This window comes from Calidris pugnax, unplaced genomic scaffold (genome assembly GCF_001431845.1).
Source record: "Calidris pugnax isolate Ruff unplaced genomic scaffold, ASM143184v1 scaffold292, whole genome shotgun sequence".
In the NCBI taxonomy this organism is placed as follows: Eukaryota; Metazoa; Chordata; class Aves; order Charadriiformes; family Scolopacidae; genus Calidris; species Calidris pugnax.
The window spans coordinates 31,695-58,922 of NW_015091082.1; the positions used below are offsets into that span (position 1 = coordinate 31,695).

A 27,228-nucleotide genomic window follows, 5' to 3' on the forward strand; every position below is an offset into this window, starting at 1 on the left:
TCTGTGCCCCTGATCCCTCAACTAGTTTTCCCAGTGCCTTGAAGTCCCTTTTGATTGCTTTTAAACTTCTGGTTTCAACTTCATCATTTCCCACCTGCATAACTAGTAATGGCTAGTAATCAGAGGGCTTTACCAGACTAGGCAGCCTTCTAGTGACATCTCTGACCCGGGCCCCTGGGAGGCAGCACACTTCCCTGTGGGAAGGATCTGGCCGACATATGGGGCCCTCTGTTCCCTTCAGAAGGGAATCCCCAATAACAACTACCCTCCTCTTTTTTTTTTGGGTACAAGTACTGATATGAGGGGGGGACTGGTTTGCTTTAGGCAACCCCCCAGATGATGTTTCTTCTACTTTCTCATTTGCCTCTCCCTCAACATCCAGTGCACCATACTTGTTGTGCAAAGGCAACTGGAAGGGTGAGGGGGGCTGTGAGAGGTTTTCCTTGCCTCTCCTACCGGGCACCTGTGTCCATTCCCCTCTGCTCATTGGGTCACCTCCCTCTCCTGAGGGGATCTGCAGAGCCTCGCACAACAAATCCAACTCTCTTTCACTTTCCCTTATAGACCTTAGTCTTTCCACCTCTTCCTTCAGTTCAGCCACCTCGTCCTTCAGTTCAGCCACTAGACTAAGCAGATCATTGATCTGCTCACACCTCACACAGGTGTTGACTCCACAGCCTTCCAGTGCAAGTGCCAGGCTCCAGCACTCGATGCAGCCCGTTGACTGGGTGCCTGCATGTTTGCGTGGGGCCTCTGGGCACGCTCAGTTTTTTTAACAGCCTTCGGCCGAGTTGTGACCATGGTTTGATCTCTTTGCTGCCCGAAGTTGCGCGCACTGCTCAGCTCTCGTTATTGAGAAGGCCGGGCCTCTCCGGTCACCGCCTCCCGCCTGAACTCACCTGTCACGCGCCGCACTCCGGTGACGTTGCCGCCGCCGCTTCGCCGAGCGCCCGAGGGCCTGCTCCGGCCGCCTTTAAATCTCCGCCTGACTCCTGGCCACGCCCCCTCCGCTCCTGATTGGTTGTTGCGGGCTTCCGGGTTCCCGCTGGGGCTGGGGCTGTGAGCTGGGGGTCCCTGAGCTCGGACACCCCTCTGTGCAGCGCGAGCCGACCCTCTCCCCGGGCTCACCTCGGGGCTCGTCGCTGCCGCCGCTGCCGGTCTCCCCTCAGCCTCCTCTTCTCCGGGCTGAACACCCCCAGTTCCCTCAGCCTCTCCTCATAAGACTTATTCTCCAGACCCCTCACCATCTTTGTTGCCCTTCTCTGGACCCACTCCAGCACCTCAATGTCTTTTTTATGGTAGGAGGCCCAAAACTGGACACAGCACTCAAGGTGAGGCCTCACCAGTGCCGAGTACAGGGGGACAATCACCTCTTGGGCCCTACTCACCACACTGTTCCTGATACAGGCCAGGATACCATTGGCCTTCTTGGCCACCTGGGCACACTGCTGGCTCATGTTCAGCCGACAGTCGACCAACACCCCCAGGTCCTTTTCTGCCCGGCAGCTCCAGCCACTCTGCCCCCAGCCTGGAGCGCTGCAGGGGGTTGTTGTGACCGAAGTGCAGGACTTGGCACTTGGCCTTGTTGAACCTCATCCCGTTGGTCTCGGCCTGTTGAGATCTCTCTGCACGAGATCTCTCTGCACGAGGACGAGGGGCAACGGGCACAAGCTGGAGCAGGGGAAGTTCCACTCCAATCTGAGGAAGAACTTGTTTGGGGTGAGGGTGGCAGAGCCCTGGCAGAGGCTGCCCAGGGAGGGTGTGGAGTCCCCTTCTCTGGAGATCTTCAAGTGCCGCCTGGATGCTCCTGAGTGATGTGCTCTGGGCAGCCCTGCTTTGGCAGGGGAGTTGGACTGGAGGATCTCTAGAGGTCCCTTCACACTCTGACAATTCCGTGATTCTGTGATTCTGTGATTCTCCTCTTTTTTTTTTCCACCTGGAACTAGCAATACATTATAGCTCTGGTTCCATCAAGATGGTCCTGAGATATAGGTAGTCACCATCTATTTGGGAGGATTAGGCACAAGAGTGTGTTTTGCCAGCTTGCTTTTCTGTAAGCACAGAGAATGAAATGCAGACCTTTCACCCCTGAAGCAAACAATGTGTGATACCCTACACCCTGTCAGCTTCTGCTTTGCTGCTCCCTCCCTCTGCTGAACCAGCTGACTGGTCATGAGACATGGGCTTATTCTCAGTTCCCCAAAACCACTCCATCTGACTCCACCTAACAGCGCGACAGTCAGAAAGGTGACACTATGGCACGGCTGTCATGGGCTGGGGGCAGTGCTGGGTACCTACTGTACGTGGGATAAACAGTAGACTGAGTCACAGCACTCGCCAAGTTTGACTCTTCCCATGTGCTTTCCCTTCTTTACTCCTCATTACCTGCTTTGTGGACTAGTTTTCTCTTGGTTAGCAAGAAAATCTCTCTTGGAGAAGATCCAGGACTACCAAAACTTAGGTAATAAGAGTGGCAAAAAGAGAGAAGGGGGTAGCAGGAGCTGCCTGCTTCGGTGGCCAGGAGCTGTTGGGACCCTAATTCCGTGGGTCTGACCCTCATGTGCCAGCCAGAGAAGCCACGCTGCCTGCGGTGCGCCCTCATTCTTGCCTTTTCTCTGCTGAAAATAAACGTGGACTAGTAGCAGTTTTGTGCAACTTGTAAGTGTTCACTGCTGCCTGTGAGAAACCCAGAAGGGGGAGACTGCCTATTTCATATCACGTTCCAGATTCACAGTCACACATTTACAGCCAGAACTCCAGCAGACCATCTCATTTGGTCAGTTCACAGGCAATAGCTGTCTCATTGCTCCTGTCTCGGCACCATCATCTTCCGCCCGGAGCATCTGCAGCTTTGCGAGGTGGTGAACCTGGCTCAACTCACTGATGATGCTGTTTGCCTTACAGCCTGACCGCCTGCGGGATGAGGAGATCACAGAGCTGGAGGAATGCCTCAAGAGCCTGATCGTTCACCAGAGCATCAACAACAACGTGGCTGTAAAAGGCTGCCCGTCTCTGAACTCCCCATCTCTACCTTGTCCTTCTCAAGGCGGCTCCCTTTCCCCACAAGTCACCTTTATCTTTCAGGGACAACAGTTCGGTGAGTAGCTAGAACTGACCAAGAAAGCCCTGGGTTCTTCCTCACCTCAAAGCCCAAAAGGGAGGATTAACGTGACGACATGTTGGGGTCTGCCTCACATAAATCAAGGAATTCCCAGCATCCCATAAGGAAGGGATTACCATCGTCCTAAGATATTGCCACACTGCTTCAGATCAGGCCTCAACTTGCTTGCTTTCTGGGGTGGCACAGAACCAGATGCTTCAGGGGCTGTGTCTCTTCCAGGTTGCTCATGTTTTAATACTGAAAGGGAGAGTACAGAGTAGTTCTCTTCCTCCACATCATTTGGTTGAGGCGAGTTAATTGCATGGGTTGGGATGAGACCTGGGAAGGTTACTACGGACACCATCGGCCCTGCTTTTGAGCCCAGAGTGATGTCTCCAGGCTCCCTGCAGTACACCAGCTTTCTGCAGGGAGCTTTCGGATAGTCTCACATGGCGATTTTAGCTTGAGATCACCTAGATCATTTCTGAGCACCCTTAAGCTGTGTAAACAGCTTCCAGCGCTAAAGAGCCAACAGCTCCTGTCAACAGCTCCTACCTGAGCAAGACAGGGAGCTCAGATGAGCCAGGGCAGATGGCTGTGAGCAGGGAAGTGCGTCGCCATGTGCTCAGTTTGCCTCCTGAGGCACCAGCATTGGCCCAGGGGGTGGCAGACTCCGGCTCATATGCAGGGAGCAGGGACAGAGAAGCCCAGAGAAGCTGGACTGCCCCAGCTGTGGCTGCCTCATCCCTGGAGGGGTTCAAGGGCAGGTTGGAGGGGGCTTGGAGCAACCTGGTCTGGTGGGAGGTGTCCCTCCCCAGGGCAGGGGGTGGGAACTGGATGGTCTTTAAGGTCCTTTCCAACCCAAACCATTCCATGATTCTATGACATCTCAAGAGGTGAGGCTTACTCCACCTGATTTTCCCTCTCCAGCGGTGGAGGAATGCCATCAGAGCATTCCAGTGTCACCAAGCATCCCATGCCGTCACAGCCCTGTGTGTAAGACCCCAGGGCCACGGCAGGACAGTCCCTTTAGCTTCACTGCTCTTGCACTTCTGCAAGATACCAAGCAGACCTCGGGCTGGCCCAAGCTGCGTCACATCAGCCACGAAACTCCTCTGGTTTACCCACCCTTTGTCCCTTTCAGCCAACAGAACGCTCACACCAGACGACCACCAGAAATTTGCCAAGCTCGTGTCCAAGAAGTGGAAGCAAGTGGGTCGCTCTTTGCAGAAGAACTGCCGGGCCCTGCGCGATCCTGTCATTGATAACCTGGCCCTTGAATACGACCGAGAGGGACTATATGAACAAGCCTATCAGCTGCTTCTCAGATTCATCCAGTCGGAGGGGAAGAAGGCCACAATAGCACGACTGGTCGCAGCCCTGGAGGAAAACGGTCTCATCAGCTTGGCTGAGGAGCTCTTGGGCCTCCATTCCAATGAGGACTGCTCCTAGAGACCCCAAAGGGTAGCAGCGTTGCTAAGAGCTTTCTTGCTTCTGCTAGTGTAAGAGACTGCTGCAGCGTCTGGGAATGTAAAGTCCTGAAAATCACCGCAGGATTCCATGTAGATGGGAATGCCTGGGGAAGAGGCCAGCACGGACCTCTGACGTTCCTTGTTTTATTCTGTTTCCAGAAGCCAACATTACCTTCCTGTGAACTGATGAGAGAGGCTTTCAGCCTGACTTCCTTCAGGACTGAAACGTCACAGGGAAGCAGCCAGACAGTTAGAGAGCCCTAGGGGAGAGGAGAAGAGCAAGGAAGGCATCTTGGAGAACTTCTCTAGGAAGCAGACAATGCCACTGTTTCTCAGGCTGTGGCCCAGGGCCATCACCTGGAGGGTTGCAGTATATTTTTTTATATGTCAGACATTCATGCCTTCAGGCACGACATCAAGCAAAGACAGAAGGGAAATTAAGGAAAAGTCAATTTTATACTATTTTCCTTCTTTGTTCTTCGAACAAGGAAAATCTGTGGTAAGTGCATTTGTCCTGCCCTACTCTAGTACAGCTCATTCCCACCTCTCACCACCTGAAGGTTTCCCTTTTACCTGGGACAGTCATCATCTCCCACAGGGCACGAGATTGCTTCTGTAGAGCTAATTTCAGGCACTGAACAAGCAATATGGACAAAGACAAATTCAGAGAAATGATTCTCAACTTTTTCGGGACCATAGTGGACAATAATATACTGACTACATCACGCTTAGCTCTTTCCCACCAACCCAAGGAAGCCCGCATCTGTCAAAGGAAAGGAAAACAAAACACACAGAGCTGGAAGGAAAATAATATTCTCCTCATCAGCAAGTTACCTGTGGAGCACAGATTGGAGCTGCTGCTCTGAGGTGTGTCACAGCATCAAATGCCATCCTGAACCTGACCCACAGAGCCAAACAGTCGCCTCTGAGGAGCTGGCTGCCAGTGCCTTCGCTCTCTTCTTCGCTTCGACCTGCTTAAGTTAAGCAGTTAAGTTGGGTGCTTAACTTCCCAGCCAACCCAGGAACCCAACTGCTCCAAGTTCCCGAGGACACCTCACGCCATCGCGTCTCGCAAGAGTCAGGATTTGCACGGAGCCTTTCCCCTGCCCGTGTTGTCACTGTGTGACAATTGGGCACCGGCTGCTGGCTTTACCTGCCCTGATTTTGAGGGTTAAAAACGGCTTAAAAGGACAAAGCCCATAACGCCCAGGGCTGGCTCGTGCTTTCAGTCCCTGTGGAGAAGCTGACTCTCTCCTGGTACGGTTGATGCAGACTCCAACGGAGCAGAGTTTACACCTTTGCCCATGACAAAGCACAGAGCACGTATCTAGCATCCCACGAAGCACAACAGCAGATTGATTTCCTTTGACATAGTCCCTACACTCTCCTGATACGTTTTTACTTAACCTTTTTCATTGATTCTGCCCCTCTTTGCCCTTCCCATCCGTGGAAATAGCCAGCGGGCCTTGGAAATTATTTCAGAATGGGAGGGTGGCTCTGGCAGTCATGGTAGGACCAGCTTTTAGACAGGCAAACCCTGGTGGCCTTTTAAACCCCAGCTCATGTCTTAATCCTTCCTGGAGTCAAAGCTGTAATTCAGTAAGGAGGGACACAAGGTGGGATTGGGGCGTGGGCTCAGACCCAAGCTCTGGGGGCCGGTGCTGCTCCCTTTGCTTCTGCTACAGCGCACGCTGTGAGCATCAGCCAACTGATGAGCTGGATCAGGAGGGTTTGGATGGCAATCAGATATGCTGAGCATTGCATTCCCCAGCCTAAGCCTGAGAAACCTGGCTTTTTCTTTTTTTTCTGCAGATTTTGAATCCCCGCGGTCACCTACACAGCGTGGAAAGGAAAGGGAGGGGGTCAGAGATGGGGAGAATGTTTTCGAGGTGTGAATCTGCTTCCGTCTTGCCCTTAGCGTCAAAGGAAGCAGGGCTTCACGCAGGCACCATCTCAACAGAGACTGTGGCCCCACAGCGTTTTATTAAGCCATTCCACGTCAGTGCTGGTACAGCCTCATCTCTTCCATTCCTGCTCCATCCCGCCCACCCACCCCCCAGTAGTACCAGTGCTTTTCCCAAAAGGAAGCAATCTTCTCTCTTCAGTTTTGCTTTTGGGACCAGCACAGCACCGCTGATGTTAGTTAGTTTAGGCTGCTGTGGAACCATACCTCAATTTAGCCTTCCTGCCAGATCCCAGCTGCGGAACTCGATTTAGCAGCAACCCACCTGGCAAATGATATTTTATACATTTTTTTAATACAAAAAAAAAAAACAAAACCACATCAGAAACTTGAAAATTACTTTAACAGCAAGAGGGTTTGCTCTTGATTTTGCAAAAATGATTTTTTAGAAGACAAGGTCATATGCATAGCCTGCCTCATTTGTAATGAACATTTCTAAGCTCTTGGGCTAGCTATTCACGTGCAAAACTTTTATATACAGTTATAAGACAGCCACTGAGCAGTGAGGCCTTCTAGCTTTTATAGTGTCTGTTAATGCTCAGAACAAGAAAGGCTTGTTATTCAGCATCTACTTCAAGTCCAAAAAAATTCTTTGCTCTTATTACTGTATACTTATTACTGTATTCATGCTTATTACTAAGCATGAATGCTTTTTTTTTTCTTAATGCAAACCTTGTGCATTTTATTCCTCTGCCAGCAATTGGTATATGTGTTTCCTCTTACTCACAGATTCCTTCTCAAAAGTGCCATTAAGTGCTGGAACTCCTGGCAGCCTTTCTGGAATATCATCATCTTTAACAGCATTCACAGGTGCCTTCATTGCAGAGACTGGCAGGAAAAGGGTTTTCCAGTGATATTCCGTGGTGGAATTGTCTTGAGCACATGGCATGGTTTGGGACCATAGCAATGGCTGTTTCATACCTTCTTTCCCGTGATGGATCATTATCGTCATTAGATTCAATGAAAACTCGATTCTGGTTTCAAGGGGACTCCTTTCCTGCCAAAAGAGTAGGTTTTTTTAGTATTTTAGTATTATCTGGCACAAACACAGATAGAGACAATTATCACAGAAGCTTTAGAATGAAGCAGATCGATCAGATCGTGATGTCATTTGCACTGATTTGGCATTTGGCTGGGGCTTGACTCTGAATTTCCTTCTGTTTTACCCAGAAGATTTTACAGTGGTTTTACACCAGCGTGCAAAGACAGGGGAACTCGCATCAGGCAGGGAAGGAAGCAGCACTCAAAGAAAACAAAAAAAAAACAAGAAAAACCACATTAGCAGAGATTTGTTGAAGAAATCAGAAGCGTGTCTTTACCTGGGATAGTAACGCAACGAGCGAGGAGGAGCTGGGTGTTGGGGATTCCTGCCCTGTGCACCACGAACGCGGTGCTGTCTGCCAGACCGAGGGCTGTCTCACCTTTGGAAGAGGAGCAGGCTCCAGCTTTCATCCTCCCCAAGTTGGCTGCACCCATACTGCACCCACTCAGATGCCAGGCACGCAAGTGACACCCCTGTGCCACTCTTTATAAAGATTAATAATGCCTAGTGTGGGCCATAAGCCATGGGCAGCGCTGCTGCTGCTGCTGGATTTGGCCTTATCCCATAACAACTCTTCTCTACCTATTGAGATATGTCTGGGGAAAAAAAAAATAAAATATATATTTTTGGAGGGTGGGGTGGTGATGTTTCAGAATCAAGCATGTAGCAAACTGGCACACGATATAAAAAGCAACTAAAGATGCTAATTAGTTGCATATTAAAAAAAAAAAAAAAGAAAAAGAAATAGACCAAGTATAAAGCAAACCGCAGAAACCAGGCCCAAATGTGCTTACAGGAAGGGATTCAAGAGGGCTTTTTTTGTGGTACAGATTGTTTTTGTAGTTTTAGCAATGTTTCACATTTGAAGGAGGCTGCTTTCAGTCTGCCAAAAAGAAGAGACGATCCATCCAAACGAGAATTTGAATGATTTGTTTTGGCGTGGCCAAGCTACCCCGTTCAAGCGGGTAATACCAAAGAGGAGAGTGAGAGTTACAACTTTGGGGTGAGGCATCTGATAGAAGTAAACCTGAGGGTATACCCGGGTAGAAAATTGTCACAAAGGAAAAATATCAAACTGTCCTGGAGGGCAGAGTGAGCAAAAGGCTGAGATTAACCCTCTTAGATGCTTGTTAAAAATACACCGTCAGTTAATTCCCCTGCTGAAGACAACAGTGCACCATCAGGGCAGACAGGGAAGGTGATTTCTTCCACAGTTCCACAGATTTCTTCCAAGTTCTCACACGCCACAGCTGCTGACAGCAGAGCAGTTTGTCGGGTGAAAAGAGTACTTGACTCAAAAAGAAGGAAAGAGTTCACCATTATTGATTGGAAGCACTTAAAAATTACGAGCCTGACCAAGCGTGCTTGGTGCAGACACTGCTCCAGACCAAGGGCTTTTTCCCAGTGTGAGGAGATGGTGGGGTTTTTCTTTACCTCGTCATTTTGCCATTAATTTCAAAAATCCGCTTCAGCGCTGAGGAGCGGTCCTGCCACCTGGGCCACCGTGTCACCTCCCCTTGGTGGGTTCAAAAGGCACCTTAGAGCCACCGCCGAGTCACGCCCCAGCAGCCTCTGAAACCAACAGTAAGCACAGACAGCCATGAGGGGCCTCAAATTCACTAAAACTGGTGATTTAGTTTAACGGAAAATTCTGGTCTAACCGTGGAACCTCTGGTATCGTGCACCTGAACCCCAGGAGGTACCAGAATGGGAGTCAAGAGGGGTTTGGTTTTTCTTCTTTGAAATGAATTCTAAAGCCACTGAAGGGACTTGGCCACACATCCCTAACTGAAATCTGTAGGAGGTGTGTGGTGAAGTCCCTTAGTCATCGGTGGAAAATCCCTTGCTGACCTTCTCATTCCAAATTTCCCTGATATTCAGCATCATACCTGGATCAGCCGTCTACAGCTATGGACTGCTCTGCCATGTATGCTCAGGCCTAGGACTTTCAGCCTCCAAGGAATTGTCTTTTATAGAAAAAAAAAAAAATCCAAAAAACCAGCACTTTGGTCTATTTTTTCCCCCATTCTTTTTTATAAATAAATACATACTTCTGATGAAAAAGCGCCTCAGAGATTTACATTAAACACTTAATGCCCTAGTAAGAAAGGGTTTCGCTGAAGTTCTGGCCACCTTGGCCACACCAGCTGGTGACCACCAGGCCACACCACCAAAGGATTCACAACGGGCTCCTGCCGAAAATGGCATGTTTCTACTGACACCCCAAAGCTGGTGCCCCACCAGTGAGTTAATGGCTCTGATTTCAAGTGGAAACCAAGCTAAGCCACCACCTTTGTCCAGTTGTGCCTCTGATGAGCCTTTTTTTGCAAACGTGGCCAGAAGGAGAGGTTTGTCCCAAAGCTGGTAGAGCTCCCCGTGTTTCTTTCAGTGCTGTTACGTACCTGGGACTCTTCTGAGGCCACGGCATCGCTGTTATCTGCAGTGCCCTCACTATTAGTGAGCCGTCTCACAAGGGTGCCTGCCCCGTAGGTGAGGAGCCAAGGAGCTTGGACATTAAATCTTCTCCAGCAGCTTTGCAGGGGAAGCTACTGGCTGACCTGACAGCTGAACCCGGGGAAGCCCCTCCTGCCAGAAACTCCAGCAGAGCAGTATTTCACCCTGATTCACTTAAACCTCAGACAGCACTTGAAAAAAAATCACAAGATCAGCCCTTCTTTATTTACCACCATGGCTTGATGCCTGTGGGAATACAGTGACAAGGAGCAGGGCTCTGCCCCACAGAGGGTGGAAGGACTTTTGGACTCCAGCAGGGCTGACTTACTGATGGGGATCAACAAGATGACTGACCCAAACTTGTAAGACCAAGTGACATGCCATGGGACAGACCAAGGGCACCTTTGCTGGCAGCAAAATGAACGAATCATCCATGGATTGGTGCCCGGGAAGAAGGTGAGACAGCAACCAACCAGAAGCACCAGTGGAGAAAAGTCCTACATCTTCCATGGTCCCCGCGTGGCTCCCCAAGCCATGGCAGCCACAGAGGCAGCGTGCAGCAATTAAAGCCTCTGCTTTCACTCTCACCCCGTGGGAGCAAGCGAAAAAGGGTAGTAGGTCCCAAAACCTGGGTGAGGAGAATGCAAAGGAAATCACAGAATCCCATGGGGTTGGAAGGGACCTCTGGAGATCATCCAGTCCAACCCCCTGCCAAAGCAGGGCCACCCAGAGCAGGTCCCACAGGAACGTGTCCAGGTGGGTTTGAATGTCTCCAGAGAAGGAGACTCCACCACCTCCCTGGGCAGCCTCTGCCAGGGCTCTGCCACCCTCACAGCAAAGAAGTTCCTCCTCAGGTTTAGGTGGAACTTCTTATATTCAAGTTTGTGCCCATTTCCTCTTGTCCTGTCCCTGGGCACCACTGAAAAAAGACCAGCCCCATCCTCCTGACACCCTCCCTTTGAGTATTTATAAGCATTGATCAGATCCCCCCTCAGCCTTCTCTTCTCCAGACTCAAAAGACCCAAGTCCCTCAGCCTCTCCTCATAAGAGAGATGCTCCAGCCCAATACCTGGATACTCCAAGACCAAAATACCTGTTGCGAGTCCCCAGTGGTTTCAGGGAGCAGTCCCCCTCGCTGCAGCAAAGGTGGACACACGGGTCTGCTCTTCATCTCCGTTCCACCATCTGCCTCCTTAGGGAAGAAGGGTGAAAAACAGCCCCGGGGACCAGCGCTGCGCAACGGGATAAACGTACCTTGGGTTGGCCCAGGGGGAGCCTGAAGCCTTTATGTAGCATTTCTGGCAGAGGTTTTTGCTCAGCTGTGCCACTCGGCGAGGAACGGCTGTGTTTCAGACGGCTGAGGATCCCGAGGAAACAGCTTTCCCAAGCCTGGAGCACCCCAACGCAAGAGCCCGAGGGTTGCTCACCAGGAACCCCTCCGTGCCACAGCTTCTCACGGCGACGTTGCACTCAATAAAGCCAAACTTTTGAGCTGAAATTAAAAACGCATTAAAAAAAAAAAAAAGCACAGGCACACAAAAAAAATAAAACAACAACGTTTTTACATTATATCTAAAATACAGTGGGGTGTTTGAGAAAACAACAAGAGCAGATCGAAACCTGGTTTTATCACAAGTTCACTGTAAATAAAAAACTTTGTATAATAAAGGGGTCGCGGGGGCACCCTCCAGACCCTTGGCTTCTGTCAGAGGAATAAGGGTCCTTGTTTCCATGGGAAAGGGTCCTTATTCCCATGGGAAACACTATCAGGTCAGGAGGGACGGCGGTTTAGATTTGGCTCCAAATAAAACTGTTTTGAAGTCATTCAAATTAAATGGAAAAAAAAAAAAGTGGGTGGGTTTTTTCTTCCCTTTTGTTCAGTGTTTTGGGAGAGGACCCTGGTGGATCCCCAAAGTGGATTCTCCTCCCGAGCTGAACCCAGAGTCGATTTCTACTTTGCAGAGGTAAAGAAAAAAAAAAAACACAAATTGTGAAACAAAAAAAAGAGAGAAAAAGTAGTATGTTTCCTATAGAAAAAAGTTACAGTAAAAAAAAAAAATTGCCTTTTTGTGGTTGTTGTATTTTTAACCCATAAACCAACAGAATGGGCGGATGTCCCCAGCCTGGCTCCGCGCTGGCCCCCTCGACACCCTCTGTGGGGTGGGGATGGCGGAGGGACGGGGGGCTCCCCGGGGCTGGAGGCCATCCGCGCTCCCCGGTCACGTGTCAGGCGCTTGGCAGGGGGACCCAGCTCCTTCCCCTGGCGCCGTCGCTCCTTCCACTGCGCTCCAGAAAGCCGGGGTATGCGAGGAGGGAGCCCGGGGTCTCCTCTGGGACCCCCCCTCGGCACTCGCACCCCTCCCCGGCGGGAAGACGAGGGGCTTTGCTGCCTTTGGGCATGAAAAAGGGCCTGGAGCGCGGGGCCAGCCAGCGCTGAGAGGATTTCCTCGGTTTCGCTGAAGGGCTGAGGAATGTCTAACGCTAACCACATCCAGATGTGCCTCCTTGGCAGCCGCCTGCCGAGCCATTAGCGAGGGGACGCGGGATCAGCGCTATCGAATGGGATGTAAGTTGCTATTATGTAGGTTTGATGGGAGCGGGTCGGGAAAGGGGTTGTGCAGCGGGAATTGCCGACTGGTCCTTACAGCTTTCCTTCTCCTCCAGCTTTTCTTTCTGCCCTGTTGCCCTTGCAGTGCTCCTCCACTCCTTAGGGATCCTTAACAACGCAGCTGAGTCGGCTACAGGCTCTGAACACTCCAGCCCCGCTCCCTCCGCTTTCCAAAAAACTCTCTTTGCATGTTTTAGGTTGGTTTGTTTTTTGTTTTTTGGTTGTTTTTTTTTTCTAGAAGAAACTTCAGGGTTTCTTTAGAGAAAGGCTCCAGTGCACCCAGGGCAGGGTTTCTTCCCGACCGCCAACAGGTTTCGGTGGTGCCACATTAAATTCTCAAGCTGGTCACTGTCAGTAAAAGGACATGATTCTGTCCCCCCCCTCCCCGGGTTACAGTTGTTTGCTTTCAGCAAAACACGGGAATCTTCAAGCTCTCTAATGTCACAGAGACAGAAAGAGGAAAAGCTTGGTTCCAGTAAAACAGGCAGTGACTGATCACTTTTTCTAATGGCTTTCAGGCGGAATCTGATAAAGTTTTGCCCTGGGTGTCATCTCGAAATCAGTGGGGCAAGTCCACGTACTCCCGCCCCGTTCACGCCTGGGTGCAACAATAAATCCCCGTTAATGCACTGTCACTGCCGGGTTTGGGGGCGCATCAGGCAAACGATTTATCGGATCAGAGGAAGGTCTGGGAGACGGACAGACAGCACTGCAGCCCGGGGAAAGGAGGGCGGCTGCTTCCGTGGGGCTGTTTCTCATCCCTTCAGGAGCCTGCAAGGTTTTATTCTCTTCCTGGGGCTGGGGGAGGGGGAAACGAATATTTACAAGAAAGAGGCAGGCTCCTTGCTCTGGGCTGCTCCAGGAAAGGCCTGTCTCCCCCAAAGCACTCGGGGTGAGTTGAGTTGCCGAGTCCTCCATAATTCCAAAAATCAGAGCACCTACAGGTGCGTCTAGATTTAGGGAAGCACCTCTCAAGGCTGTGAAGTCCACGTGTTACCTTCTCCGAGCTGGCAGGCAGCTGAAGGCTCTCGTGAGAGACGTGGTGCTGGGATCAGGAGGCACTGGGAGTTCTCCCTGTTTGCCAGGGATGGCCACAGCGTGGTCCCGCACGGGCAGTGCCACCATGGCATGTCCTGCCCTGAAAGGGCGGTGGAAAACATCCCACAAAGCTCAAATGGAGCCTCCAGAAGAGTTTTTAGGGACACCTCGGTGCATCTAATTTCTTTACAGAAACAACTCACAGAGCAGCTTGATGTTTGCTTCATTGCCTACTATCTGACCAGGCAGATACTCGGGAAGGAAAGTCTTTTGGATACATTTTGCAGCCGGCTGTTTTAATTAGAGGATTATCATCACGCCACGTGCACGCCAGCCGACTTACCAGCGGGTCGGTGGGGTGATGGGGCTTCCCGGAGTCCATGGGGACAGTCAAAGGCTGCTGGCACCACGGGATTCCTCACCGGGGATGGAGCGAGTTGCTTTCCGAGACCCCTGTAAGGAAGAGCAGACACCTCAGCATCCACCACCAGCCTCCGTAGAGCAGCTCTGCAGGTTCTCCACCTCAGCAGCCATTTGCAGGCGGTTGTCCAACTGGCGGTTGGCGTCGCAGGGCCCAGGCTGGCAGGGCCGACAGAAGAGGCCGCAATAAAATGGGGCCAGCCAGCTGGCAGGCTGAGGGAACCACATATTTCAGGACTGGGGCAAGCAGAGAGAGAGAGAAATAAGGGACCCTGTCTTGTAACGGCATGGATCTCATCCACCCGTCTGCACTGGCCTGGAAAGCAGCTCCAACGGGAAAGTTGGAAGGAGTCTTTGGAATGGGGCCTGCATTTTTATCATGGAATGGTTTGAGTTGAAAGGGACTTTAAAGCCCATCTAGTCCCACCCCCTGCCCTGGGCAGGGACACCTCCCACCACACCAGGTGGCTCCAAGCCCCCTCCAACCTGCCCTTGAACCCCTCCAGGGATGGGGCAGCCACAGCTTCTCTGGCCAACCTGGGCCAGGCTCTCACCACCCTCCCACCAAACAAGTTCTTCCCCACAGCTCAGCTCCATCTCCCCTCTTTCAGGGTCAAACCCTTCCCCCTCCTCCTCGGGCTCCCCTCCCTGATCCAGAGTCCCTCCCCAGCTTTCCTGGAGCCCCCCTTCTTTAGGGACTGGAAGGGGCTGGCAGGTCTCCCCGGGGCCTTCTCTTCTCCAGGCTGAACCCCCCCAACTCTCTCAGCCCCCCCTCCCAGCAGAGGGGCTCCAGCCCTCCCAGCATCTCTGTGGCCTCCTCTGGTCCCACTCCAGCAGCTCCGTGTCCTTCTGCTGTTGGTGGCCCCAGATCTGGATGCAGTGCTCCAGGTGGGGTCTCAGGAGAGCAGAGTAATGGCAGTGGGGACTCTGCCCCTCTGCACCGCGCTCGTTTGGCTTGGGCTCACAATCCCAACTCCTGGGAAAGCTCTCTTAAGCCCTTCAGCTAATTAAATCCTACAGCCTATTCTCAGTTTGTTTATAGACTTCAAAACTTCTAAGCAGCTGAATGCGATGGGCTCATTTTTTCCTGGTAAGGCAAGGCAGTGATTGTTTTGGTTTGTTCTTGGGCTTTGCAGTAACAAACGTGCCGAAGGGCGTCTCTCGTATTTCAGCCTGCTCTGTCTTCTAGTCAAGAAGATCAAATCATTCAGCCTCGCTTTGTAATCCCAGAGCTCCAAATGAGAGCTCTTCACAAACACCCTGTAATGCAGAGAGGAGTTGTCCGGCACCAAAGCCACTTGCAAGCATCCACTTTGATGAGGTTGTTGACTTTGCCTGGAGAGAGGAAAGAAAAAAAAACCCAGAAAACAAACAAACAAAACAAAACAAAAAAAGAAACCATGCAGGAGTAAAACTCGCTACATGACACCCAAATGTAGAGATGCAAGAGAGCTTCTTCCTATGCTCCAACGCACAAAGATATTTTCCCCCTTTAAACTCTTCAAAACCAGCTCAAAATGTTAAACTCGAGTTGTTCCGTGCCTATTTTTGCACGTGGGGCAGAACAAACCCAGCGCTGGAAGATGACACATTTCCCTGTGGGTACCCCAAAGAGCCCAGACACCCACACCACGCAAAATGACATTGAGGGGTCTTACCTGCAAGAGACCTCTACTAGATAATTCAGCTGATATTTTGAAACCTTTGCCTCAGCACTTCACTTTGGGTTTCTGTCCAAGGGCAAGAGGAGGGTGGCAGCCCAGGGTGGCTCACAGAGAGCAGTAGAAGTAACCCTCCCGTGAAACAGCACTCCTTGCGTTTGTGTGTCCAGCACTATGTTTAAATTCAAGGTTGTGGAGTCCCCTTCTCTGGAGATCTTCAAGCCCTGCCTGGATGCCATCCTGAGTGATGCGCTCTGGGCAACACTGCTTTGGCAGGGGGGTTGGACTGGATGGTCTCTTGAAGCTCCCTTCCAACTCTGGCAATTCCATGATTCCGTGGTGGGGACACAGAAGTCAAATCCTCTCTCGGGGGCTGGAAGATGGGACCAAGCCAGAGTCAGCAGGAACATGTAGTCACCAGAGCTTCAGGGGGTGCAGACTTCTTGCTGTCAGCATCCTGGTCTGGTGGGACGAAGCTAATCCATGCACATTTAATTTACACAGTCCCAGCTGCAGGATGGGTGTAGAGTATGGTATTACTGTCGTTGGTGGGTTCTTGAGCAAGAGGTGACAGAGGAACAGCAGCACAAGGTGAAGAGGGGCCTGGGAGTTTGATTTGTTCTTGTTGAGTGAGCCAGGATGGAAAAAAGGATGGAAAAACCACTGGAAATGAAGCCGGAGAGGGACACGTGTGGGGACTTCCCCACTGCAGGCCAGAGCCCAGGTCTCAGTTTCCAGCATTGGGTGTTACAGCCTGACTTTGTTCTTATGAAAGGCATCCAACCCACATGAAATGACAACAAATATCCAAAACCTCAAGCATTGCTTCAAAAAGGCTTTGAGCAACCTGGTCTGGTGGGAGGTGTCCCTGCCCAGGGTAGGGGGATTGGAACTAGATGATCTTTAAGGTCCCTTCCAACTTGAACCATTCCAGGATTCTATAAAGCACCCCCACCATCCAGAATTTTCCAGGTTCCCCCAGGCATTGCAAAAAACTCCTTGAACCCATTGGTGCTGGATCTCCAACATTTTCTTTAGCTCATTTTACAGCCAAACAGATAAGACATCTCCATCAGCGACCACAGCCCCAGGTATTGCATGGCCCACATGGCGTACACAGCCCCGTCAGTGCACAACCCAAACCCACCAGCGGCCATCCTAGCTTCAGGAGCCGAAAACACTTTGAATGTGGGCAGGGCAGCAAGCTGATCTGGGGACAACTCACAGCCATGCTCGGTGGGGACAGACGCTCCCACAAGGAGGGCTGGGATGAGCGTGCAGCAGAGCTCCTCACCCTGTTTCATACCCTCTCGATCACATTTTCAGCTCCCTGCGCTATCGCAGCTGCGTTTCCCGAGGCTGGGTGGGTTCAACAACCGCTCTCCGAGGCTCCAAGCAACGTGCCAGAATCACCAAGGCTTCTTGACTGAATTCGGGGACAGGATCCAGAGGCTTTTTCCCACTGGGCCCGCGTGAGCAGAAGTGCCAAGTGATGGAAATGTGACGGCTGCTGCAAAAGAAGGAAATTTCCAGGATGAGCTTAAGGCTTCATGTCATTCAACTGGGAATGAAGGATTAGCAACTGGGCTTTTTATATATATTTTTAAAGTCATCATTTAGCTTGCTTTTATTGCAGCACTCCTTGGCCACATTTCAGAATCCGCCTCTCAAATAAATTAAAACCAGGCGGAGGACAGGGCCCTCTGCCCGAGTCCGCAACAGCACAGGTCCCATTCCCTGCCTGGATGCTCACCAGGGTAACGTGCCCAGCTCTGGCCACTTCCAACTCTCAAGCATTTTTCTGCTGCTCAGGCCACGCAGGCTGTGGCCCCCTTGGTCCTTCCAGCATGTTCCCTACGCATGGTCTCTCCACGTTTCCACCTCATGGATATGAGACCTTTCAGCCTCTTCCTACAGCCCAGCTCAACACGCTGACCTGCCTTGTCCCACTGCTGGGGCAAAACTTCACCATCCCATTCCCAGTCCTCAGCACAAGAAGGTCAGGGACCTTTTGGAGTGGGACCAGAAGAGGCCACAGGGCTGGGAGGGCTGGAGCCCCTCTGCTGGGAGGGGGGGCTGAGAGAGTTGGGGGGTTCAGCCTGGAGAAGAGAAGGCTCCAGGGAGACCTTCCAGCCCCTTCCAGTCCCTAAAGAAGGAGGGCTCCAGGAAAGCTGGGGAGGGACTCTGGATCAGGGAGGGGAGCCCGAGGAGGAGGGGGAAGGGTTTGACCCTGAAAGAGGGGAGATGGAGCTGAGCTGTGGGGAAGAACTTGTTTGGTGGGAGGGTGGTGAGAGCCTGGCCCAGGTTGCCCAGAGAAGCTGTGGCTGCCCCATCCCTGTAGGGGTTCAAGGGCAGGTTGGAGGGGGCTTGGAGCACCCTGTTGTGGTGGGAGGTGTCCCTGCCCAGGGCAGGGGTGGCACTGGGTGGTCTTCAAGTTCCGTTCCAACTCAAACCATTTTATGATTCACACCTGCTCGAGCTGGACTGATAACCCACCTCTGTTTCACAAATTGGATGGAGATCCCCCATGGCAGCGTAATGAAGCAGAGGCACGTCCACCTTGGATGGGGACAGACAGTATGATGCTGTGCTGAGACATGCTCTGCTGTGCTCGCAGCTCTTTTGTTTGGCATCAAATATTTTCTGCTCACTTTACTAGCCCTATAGTTTTATTATTTTTTTTTTGTCTTCCTGGTGTGGAGGTGGATGAATAATCCTTTTGGCTTTAGGACATACTGGAGTGTCTGCCAGAATCATCAATCCCTCTGAATTCAAGAGCAGGACAGCTTTTCCCACACTGACATCCATGGATAGAGCTTACACCTGTGTAACAGTCGAGGGTATTTCCTTTCAAAAGAAGGAAATATCCAACAAAGACTGGAAAATCCGTATAATTCGATCAAGGATTCACTTCAAGGCCTGGCAACTTCTTTCAAAAACTAGATGTCTATATTCAGCATTGAACTGGGTTTTTTTCAGCATGAAAACCACTATTTCAGATTCTTTTCTTTCAATAAATGAAAACACAGAGGAAAATCTGGGCTATCAGCCCAGGCTTGTAACAATTCAGGGTTTTTCTTGGCTTTTTCAAGTGCACTTATTTCCAGATTCTGAGATGCTGGGTAAATCTTTAAGTCATGGAAATTATGAATTTCATGACACATACATTTTATTCCAAACCCTCACTGATAAAATTAAACACAGGAAAGAGCCAGGACTTTCATCCAGCTCCTTAATTACCATCTGGAGCCTGGCAGCTGAAATAAGATCAAATTTTTGCATAGAAAAGGGGAAAAAAAAATAATTACAGTGAGGAAAGAGATGAGACTTGACGAAGAGCTTGAATGCAGACACACAAACATTCCAACGCTATCAAGGATCACCAGGGACTCCACATCTGCCACTCACTTGAGAGACCACGTGCACCTCAAATAAAGCTTAGTCCATCACAACAGAAGGAGCAAAACTGCCTCAGTTTCAGTTCTTAGGAGCTTTTAGAGACAGGGTGCCTGTTTTAGGTATCTCAATAACAGCCAGCAAAAGTTCTCGCTCGTGATGGACAAAAGAGGGAGAGACTCTTTCTCCCTTGGTGGCACGTCCTGGGTATAATGGAACCATCCCTTCCTACCCCTGGAGCTTATGGAAAATTATTGAAGGCAACGTGAGGGAAAGCCTGCTGGGAACCAGGGTTTGACAGATAAAGGATGATTTAGCACAGAACTGACACACGGCGGGTTGTTGCAGAGCACGGCAATCACGACTTGCCAGGGGTAATTTCCATACAACAGGCATAAAATGCAAACTAACACCCTGTATACGTTAGGAGGGACTGTTTCACGAGGCTGAAAGTAGTTATGAGCCAAGTCACGTGGCAGAAAGAACATAAACAGAAAACAGCTTCAGATTATTATAAGCATTTTAACAGCAATTTATGAGAGATCAGAGAAAATTCTGCAACCCTGCTATTAATGTCAAAGCTACGCCGGTTAAAACATCTGCCTGGCCTAGGAGAAAAGTGAAAAGTACAGTAAGAAAAAAGCCAAGAAATGGAGAAAAGCCCAGCAATCTCTATTAGAGGCCAGAAAATGGCAAAAAAAGGCAGCCCGAGGAAAAAAGCCTGGTCATCAGGACAAGGAGGAAGTGTTTTTGAATCCATTGGGAAAGGAAAGAGCTTTACACCAAGGCTCGGATAAGCTAAAATAAAGTTTTCAGTAATACTGGAGAAAAAGCAGAGGAAGTCAGTAAATACTTTGGAGCTGAAATTGGGAAAAAAGGATAGCTGATACCGTATGATGATGAAATACTCTCCGTTTCAACAGTAACTTGGAGATGCAGTTAACCAGCAATGAAAAAGCAAAGTATTTTAAAATTATGAGGTCCGAGCAACGTGCATCAAGAATTTTAAAGGGGATGGCCAAGAAATCAACTGGTTTATTAATTTTGCTTTCTCGTAGGTCTTGAAATTGTGCCTAGATCCCACAGGGTCTGGAGGCAATGTTTTGCCACTATTTTCGTACTTCATAATTACAGACTCGTCAGTTTGGTTTTGAGATTGGAAAAGATACCGTTTTAAATAGATAATTTAAATAGAAAATTGATGGGTAGGGAACAACACAATCCGTGACAGGGAAAGAAGATTTGCTGGAAATGAATGCCACCAAACTAAAGACGGTCTCTGTTTTAGGTCATAGCCATGCTGAATAACAATATCCTTACCAAGCACTTTGCTCTGAGGAACGTGCTCCCCGCTAACGACTTTAGGGAGTATGATTGTCACCTGCCTTCTCCGGGGCAGCTGGTGGGTCCCCTCCGTTCAACTCCATTGTTGAGCTGCTGTGGGAAACAGTGGTGACCAGAGGAGCTGCCTTTGCTGAAACTACAGACCCTTGCCCACCTCTTTCCCCGAACTATGGTTAAATGCTGGTTCCTGCCTTTTTACCACTCTTTAATTCTTTTGTTTGTTTGTTTGCAGTTGAAGAACTGATCGAATGAGACAGAAGATCCGTGGGAAAAGGGTAAGCGAGGAACCAAATCTTGTATTTCAAAAGGCAGCTTCATCTCTCACACTCGAATGAAACATTCCTAACACCAGGTCCTGCCTTGCTCCTGCGTATTGGGATTTATTTCACGGAATCATGGAATTGTCAGAGTTGGAAGGGAACTCTAGAGATCATCTGGTCCAACTCCCCTGCCAAAGCAGGGTTGCCCAGAGCACATCACTCAGGAGCATCCAGGCGGGGCTTGAAGATCTCCAGGGAAGGGGACTCCACACCCTCCCTGGGCAGCCTCTGCCAGGGCTCTGCCACCCTCACCCCAAATAAGTTTTTTCTCGTATTTGAGTGGAACTTCCCATGTTCCAGCTTGTGCCCATTGCCCCTTGTTCTATCGCTGGAAACCACTGAAAAGGGTCTGGCTCCAACATCCTTCAACTCGCCCTTTAGATACTTATAAACATAAATAAGGTCTCCCCTCAGTCTTCGCTTGCCCAGACTAAAGAGTCCCAGCTCTCTCAGCCTTTCCTCATCAGGGAGATGCTCCAATCCCTCCATCATCTTTGTTGCCCTACACTGGACTCTCTCCAGCAGTTCCCTGTCTCTCTTGAACTGGGGAGCCCAGAACTGGAGGCAGGATTCCAGTTGTGGCCTCTCCAGTGCAGAGCAGAGGGGGAGAATGACCTCCCTCCACCTCCTGGCCACACTCTTTCCTATGCAGCCCAGGATCCCATTGGCCTCTTGGCCACAAGGGCACACTGCTGGCTCATGGAGAGTTTAGTGTCCACCAGGACTCCCAGATCCTTCTCCTCAGTAGTGCTTCCCAGAAGATCTATCCCTAACCTGCATTTGCCCACTTCTTGCTTCCCAGTTGGGGTGATTTGGCAGAGGCAAAACACCCATGCCGCTTCTAACCTTATTAATGGAAGTTATTTATATCGGTTTAATATTTTATAAAGATTACCAGCAGCAAAAAGGCCCTATGTGCATTCAAGTGGGTGCCTAATGTAATCGTTTGGAAGGCACAAAGGGGAGCTGGTTTATGAGAGCTGGCTCCGCGGGCAGGGAAACGCCAGGGATATGCTGCCACTGAAAGTTCTGTCCTTCAACAGCCAGCTCTCAGCCTCCCTGCTTCCACTCAAGGGTAAAAGCAGCAACAAACTGTTACCAAGTTAGGGGGAAAAAAAAGATTAAAACCAAATATCCAATTATTTATGGAATAACGGCATTGTTTCATTGTTTTCCACCTTGTTTTTCCCAAAGCGGTGAAATCTCCGAGAGGGCAAAACGTGTTCGGCAGAGGGGTCTGTGGGAGGAAGGGATGATGGAGGGCAGCTTGGTGACTTCACGAACCGTCACAGGGCCAGAGCACTAGGATCAGCGCCTGGTTTGCAACCCCTGTGCCTTTTTGCCTCGTTCCTTAACACGTCTCAGTGGTTTTTATGAGCAAAATGCACTTTGCCGTTAGTTCTTGGCCGGTTGGTCTCGCCCGCGTGCTTCGAAGCTGCCGAATCCTCGTTGCTGACGCACCGTCTATTTATTTACAGATGGACATCGGGGCCAGGCAGCTCAAACACAGCTTTTAACAGTCCCAGAAGCACGGCAGAGACAATGAGAGTTCGTCTCAAAGGGGACGCCATCTGTACCCTCCTCCTGCTGGTCGCGCTCTGTTCTTTGCTCTACTCCCAGCTGGAACATTTAGTCCCGGTAGGAAACAAGGAGCCAACAAAGAAGCAGCCTTCAGTAACAGCAAAAATATTCTCCACGCCTAGAGCACCTTGGAGACCAATGCCAGCAGAGGCAACGGTACTCAAGCCCCACGTAACTCCCGTCATTAGACGACCAGAAGTGGCCAACAACAGGGTCACAACTACAACGAGACCCCCACTGACTGATTCCGCCTTCAATTTCAAGCGCTATCTCCTAAACAAGGATAACAGGAACTTCAATCTCCTCATCAACCAGCCCAAGAAATGCAGGAAAACACCCGGAGGTCCCTTTCTGCTCATCGCTATCAAATCGGTAGTTGAAGACTTTGACAGACGTGAGATTGTCCGGAAAACGTGGGGCAAGGAGGGTTTGGTGAACGGGGAGCAGATCCAGCGAGTGTTCCTCCTGGGAACACCAAAGAATAGGACAGTGCTGGCAACATGGGAGACTCTGATCCATCAGGAGAGTCAGACATACCGAGACATTTTACTCTGGGACTTCATGGACACTTTCTTCAATCTGACCCTGAAGGAGATCCACTTCCTGAACTGGGCTGCTGAATTCTGCCACAATGTCAAATTTATTTTTAAAGGTGACGCCGATGTTTTTGTCAATGTTGAGAACATTGTTGACTTCCTTGAGAGACATGACCCCGCTGAGGACCTCTTTGTTGGGGACATCATCTACAACGCACGCCCTATTCGTGTCCGAAAGAGCAAATACTACATCCCAGAGACCATGTATGGACTAAGCATCTACCCAGCCTACGCAGGAGGAGGAGGGTTTTTGCTGTCCAGCCATACCATGAAGAAGCTCTCCAAGGCTTGCAGAGAGGTGGAACTCTTCCCCATTGATGACGTCTTTTTGGGCATGTGCTTACAGAGAATCAACCTCAAGCCCATTTTGCATGAAGGTTTCAAGACCTTTGGCATTGTGAAGCCTTCTGCTGCCCCACACCTACAGACATTTGACCCCTGTTTTTACAAAGATCTCATGGTAGTGCACAGTCTGAAAGTTGCTGAGATCTGGCTAATGTGGAACCTGCTCCACAGCCCACGTCTTTCCTGTACTCAAAAGAAGCAAGTCAAGAAGCCTTTCCAATGGAAAAAGAAAGCTCAAGTAACACCACAGGCATCACCTCTAAGCTAATGCAGGCAGACGGCAGCAGAAACACACAGAAAACCAGCTAAGAAAGGGAACCTGGAACTGTTGCAACCAAATGAACTCACTTTAGAAGTAGATTATTTTAGCACATCTTATTTACAATGTTAAGAGAAGACTATTGCAGGGATTTGTCAAAATTCCACATTTGCACACACATACCGTGTAGGTCCTTCTCCATTAATGAGTCCAAATAATCGTAACTGTATCTTTAATTTATTATTATTTATTAGAATTATAGTAGTGCTTAGTGGGCCAACGTGTAAAAACACATAGTAAAATGCAACCTTTGGAGATTTTTCAGCATGGCTAGACATGTGAGAAACGAAAGAAGACAGAGGGTAGGAGATGACGCCAAGGAGCCCGGGGATCGTTGTCCACTTGGTACCTTGACTCAGACTCATTGAGAAATGACGGAACTGTGCAGTAACTAGCGTAAAGGAAATCAAACCCCTTAGGGTACACTCAGATCCTATCACCGCTGCCTGGTTGGCTTTCTGTAGGCCTCATAAGAGAACAACAGAACAACTAACAGCTATTGAAATGGGGTCCCATACATGGCAGGTAGGGGGGACTACAAGAACAGAAACTGGAGGCTGAGGTTGGCGTGGCTGGTTGAGCAGAGGACAGGTAAGTGGGTAACTGGGAAGAGGCAGACTCCTGAAGGGCCTTTAAAGAAAGGACAAGAAAAACCTTGAGTTAGTCCCTCTAAGTCTTGATTTTTCATCATTCATAGCAACATCTCAGTTCAAATATCTGCTCCATTGACACACTCGGGACTCAGGGGACCAGTTTTTGGCACTTCCATGAGCTCAGGCTCTCTACATCATGCTGAGTGGAACTCAGTGGAAACTCAGAATCATTCAACAGCATCTCATCTCTCTCATCATCTAACCCAGATCTTCAGAAGGTCTGCATCTGCAGAGATCCTTTGGCCTTCACTTGTGAGGGTAAAACCACGCAGAGCTGCTGCTTGCGTCACATTTGGGAGCTTCTTCAAACCAAAAGAAAACTTGTCAATGGACTGGAGTGGTTTCTGTAGACAAGAGCAGCCAAGACTCTTCATACTGCTGTGGGTGTCATGTGAAGGGAGAAAGTAGCCTTCAGACAAAAGGCCTCCAGAATAAAAGCTTTTCTAAATTTATTGCAAGAAAGCAAAAACACAAAGCAATCTTTCTGTTGGCCTTTCCAAGTTTCACTCAGTCTGTAACTATTTCAAGCATCGGACAACAACACTGGATTGCTTAGTTTTTCAAAGAACAGGCAATACTTTGAAGCATTTTGGTTTTTCCAGCAGCAGATTACCTTAAATGTACCTCCTTTTCTTGGACACCAAACAAGAAGTAATTCCCCTAAATCAAGGTTAAAAAGCTATAAAATTCACAGGGCAAAGAGCTTGAATCCACTTCTGATATTGTGCTAATTCTTTTCCAATTTTTTCCCCCCATCAACAAAATTCTTCTCCATCAGAGAAGCCCCAATGCCATCCCTTTTCAGGAGGGCACACAGCTTCAAAGGAAACTACAATCAGTCATAAACATTCAGGGGGTTGTCTTCCCTTAAAAAGAGCCTGCAGCACAGCTGCATTTCATATCTGGGTAAACCTTTCTCCCACCCAGCAGCGGTCCGGGCTCAGTACTGGGATTAACGGCGCAAACCATGGAGGAAAACAAGCTGGTAATAGCTATTGGTAGGCTACTAACAACAGTTTTAAAATCTTATGGTGTGGGTAGCATGTAAGCCTTGCAGTAATGTATTTCCAAGGAAAGGTCAGCTATACAGAAATCAAAAGACCACGTGTTGATTTGGGATGTTTTCAGGATGCCATCCCGAAATACAAAATGCTCGTGGGAGCTTTACGCAGCACCCTGTAGGGTGTGGAAATAAGCCACAGCCTTGCTGGTGGCAGAAAGCCAGTCACGGCCCTGTCTGCTGACGTGTGTGACACTTATGTATTTATGGACTTGTACAGAAATGTATTACCTGTGATTAGTTTACAGTTTGGGAAATTATTTATGCCATAATTAAAAGTCAACGTGCTGATGTGCCTCTCGTTGTCGGAGTGAGTCTGTCAAGCACATCTGCACACACGTCAGAAGACTATCACCACATGCATTTTTCATGAAGACAGCAACATGAAAAATACATTATTCATCCTTTTAGATAACCTTAGGTAAACCTTTCCGTATGCTGGACTTACTTCAATGGTAATGACAGAAAAATAAACACGGGTTACCTTATGATTTCCTACGAGGCAGCTCGTCAGGTTCAGGAGTCTGTGTTAACATCTTCCTTGGAGATGCAGAGATTGGCTCCTCCCTCTATAAAGTCTTCAGATCTGCAGCCTGCCCACAACACAGCATTAAGGAGTGCATTTTGTCCCAGATCAAAGTTGCAATTCAACATCCACCTGTGCCAGCACATACCCCGAGAGCTGCCAGGAACAGAACCGGAGCAAACTGTTTACTCTGTTGTCTTTGTGTACAGAACAGCTCATTTCTTTTACCCGATGAATACTAAATCTGGTGTCTATTAACGAAAGACACATGTGCTTTTGTTCTCCAGCCTCTGCTGCATGGCCTGTTTGACCTGGTTTTAAAAGTTTCCATTTGCTTCTGCAGTCGAGCTGGGAGTTTACAGACCCCAAACATGAGCCGTAATACACCGGGGAAATGCTGCAGAGCTGTGCTGCACCCCCTGCAGTTTATTAAATTTGACTTACTGCTACAGCAGGCAAAAAGTCTTTAACTTCACCCAAGCCGGATATTTTTTTCCTAAAAGATGGGGATCTTTACAGAAATTCCTGAAACCCTCGGTGTGTATGAGAACTGGCAGGAAGGACCCTCTACGGATCTTTCTGATGCATCTCAGGCAAAACAAACCCATCCATTTCAGAACTAAATTCTGGGCAGGTTTTATTAACTGCCTAATTCAATGCACCAGTCAGGGGTTTGCTAAAAAGCCTTGCCTGGCAACTTTTTTTCATGACTGAGCCATGATAAGAAAACATATAAAACATCCTAAGTGTGTTCCCCCAGTAGCAGGGAAAGCAAGCAGACTTCTTCGAGACAGACATAAACATCTGAAGCTAATACAGTACAGTAGGGTTTATTGAGTCCCAGGGACACGCACACGGTCAAATTTTATTCCTACTGTACATAAGTAGCCAGATTTGGTCACTCTAACGAGCAGAGCTGGCCTGAGCCGCACATTCAGCGCCTCCGAATGCATCTCTGAACACACAAACTGGCAGAGAACGCCAAGATCCATCACTCGGTCAGGCCTCCGCTGGCTTAGACATCATAAAAAATAAAGCCAAGGACGGCTCTGAAGCAATTGAGTGTTAAAATACTGTGCTTCCTGTCTGCAGTTTAATTATTCATCTTGCTACCCTAGGTTCTCGGAAGCGAACCCCAACTGCAAAATCAAACAGTACAAAATAACTGCACGGCTCAGAGAAGCCTCGCTAAATCTTGGTGCTGAGAACATTCCCTGGAGACCATCAGCCTGGGTGGAAAAGAAAAAAATGTCCACCCCAAAGCCCGAATGTGAAGAACTGCTGAGCTCCCGGGTTGTTTCTCTCAGCTGTAAGCTGCAGGTCTCAGCAG

The 27,228-nt window shown here is 49.5% G+C and overlaps 2 protein-coding genes across 4 annotated transcripts in view; both read left to right on the plus strand.

Annotated features, from left to right (window-relative positions):
• Nucleotides 1-9,641, plus strand: part of TRADD (TNFRSF1A-associated via death domain) — an 18,814-nt gene extending 9,173 nt beyond the window's left edge. The window contains exons 4-5 of the mRNA XM_014957368.1: nt 2,905-3,097; nt 4,245-9,641. Of these exons, the coding sequence (XP_014812854.1) occupies nt 2,905-3,097; nt 4,245-4,552 (501 nt within the window). The 3' untranslated portion in view covers nt 4,553-9,641. The remainder of the gene's footprint in view (nt 1-2,904; nt 3,098-4,244) is intronic.
• A 2,478-nt stretch (nt 9,642-12,119) lies between these two features.
• Nucleotides 12,120-25,669, plus strand: B3GNT9 (UDP-GlcNAc:betaGal beta-1,3-N-acetylglucosaminyltransferase 9). 3 transcript variants are annotated; one of them, XM_014957360.1, is made up of 3 exons: nt 12,120-12,597; nt 20,731-20,773; nt 22,297-25,669. In XM_014957360.1, exon 3 carries the CDS (start codon nt 22,361-22,363, stop codon nt 23,606-23,608), a length of 1,248 nt encoding a protein of 415 aa, XP_014812846.1. In that variant the 5' UTR covers nt 12,120-12,597; nt 20,731-20,773; nt 22,297-22,360; the 3' UTR covers nt 23,609-25,669. The 3 variants fall into 3 exon arrangements, with proteins under 3 accessions (XP_014812846.1, XP_014812847.1, XP_014812848.1); XM_014957361.1 differs by lacking the exon at nt 12,120-12,597 and adding an exon at nt 17,698-17,757; XM_014957362.1 differs by lacking the exon at nt 12,120-12,597 and adding an exon at nt 19,486-19,528.
• The last annotated feature ends 1,559 nt before the right edge of the window (nt 25,670-27,228 follow it).

Coding starts and splice junctions, on each gene's coding strand:
- B3GNT9 (XM_014957360.1), top strand. CDS start 22,361: ATGAGAGTTCGTCTCAAAGGGGACGCCATCTGTACCCTCCTCCTGCTG.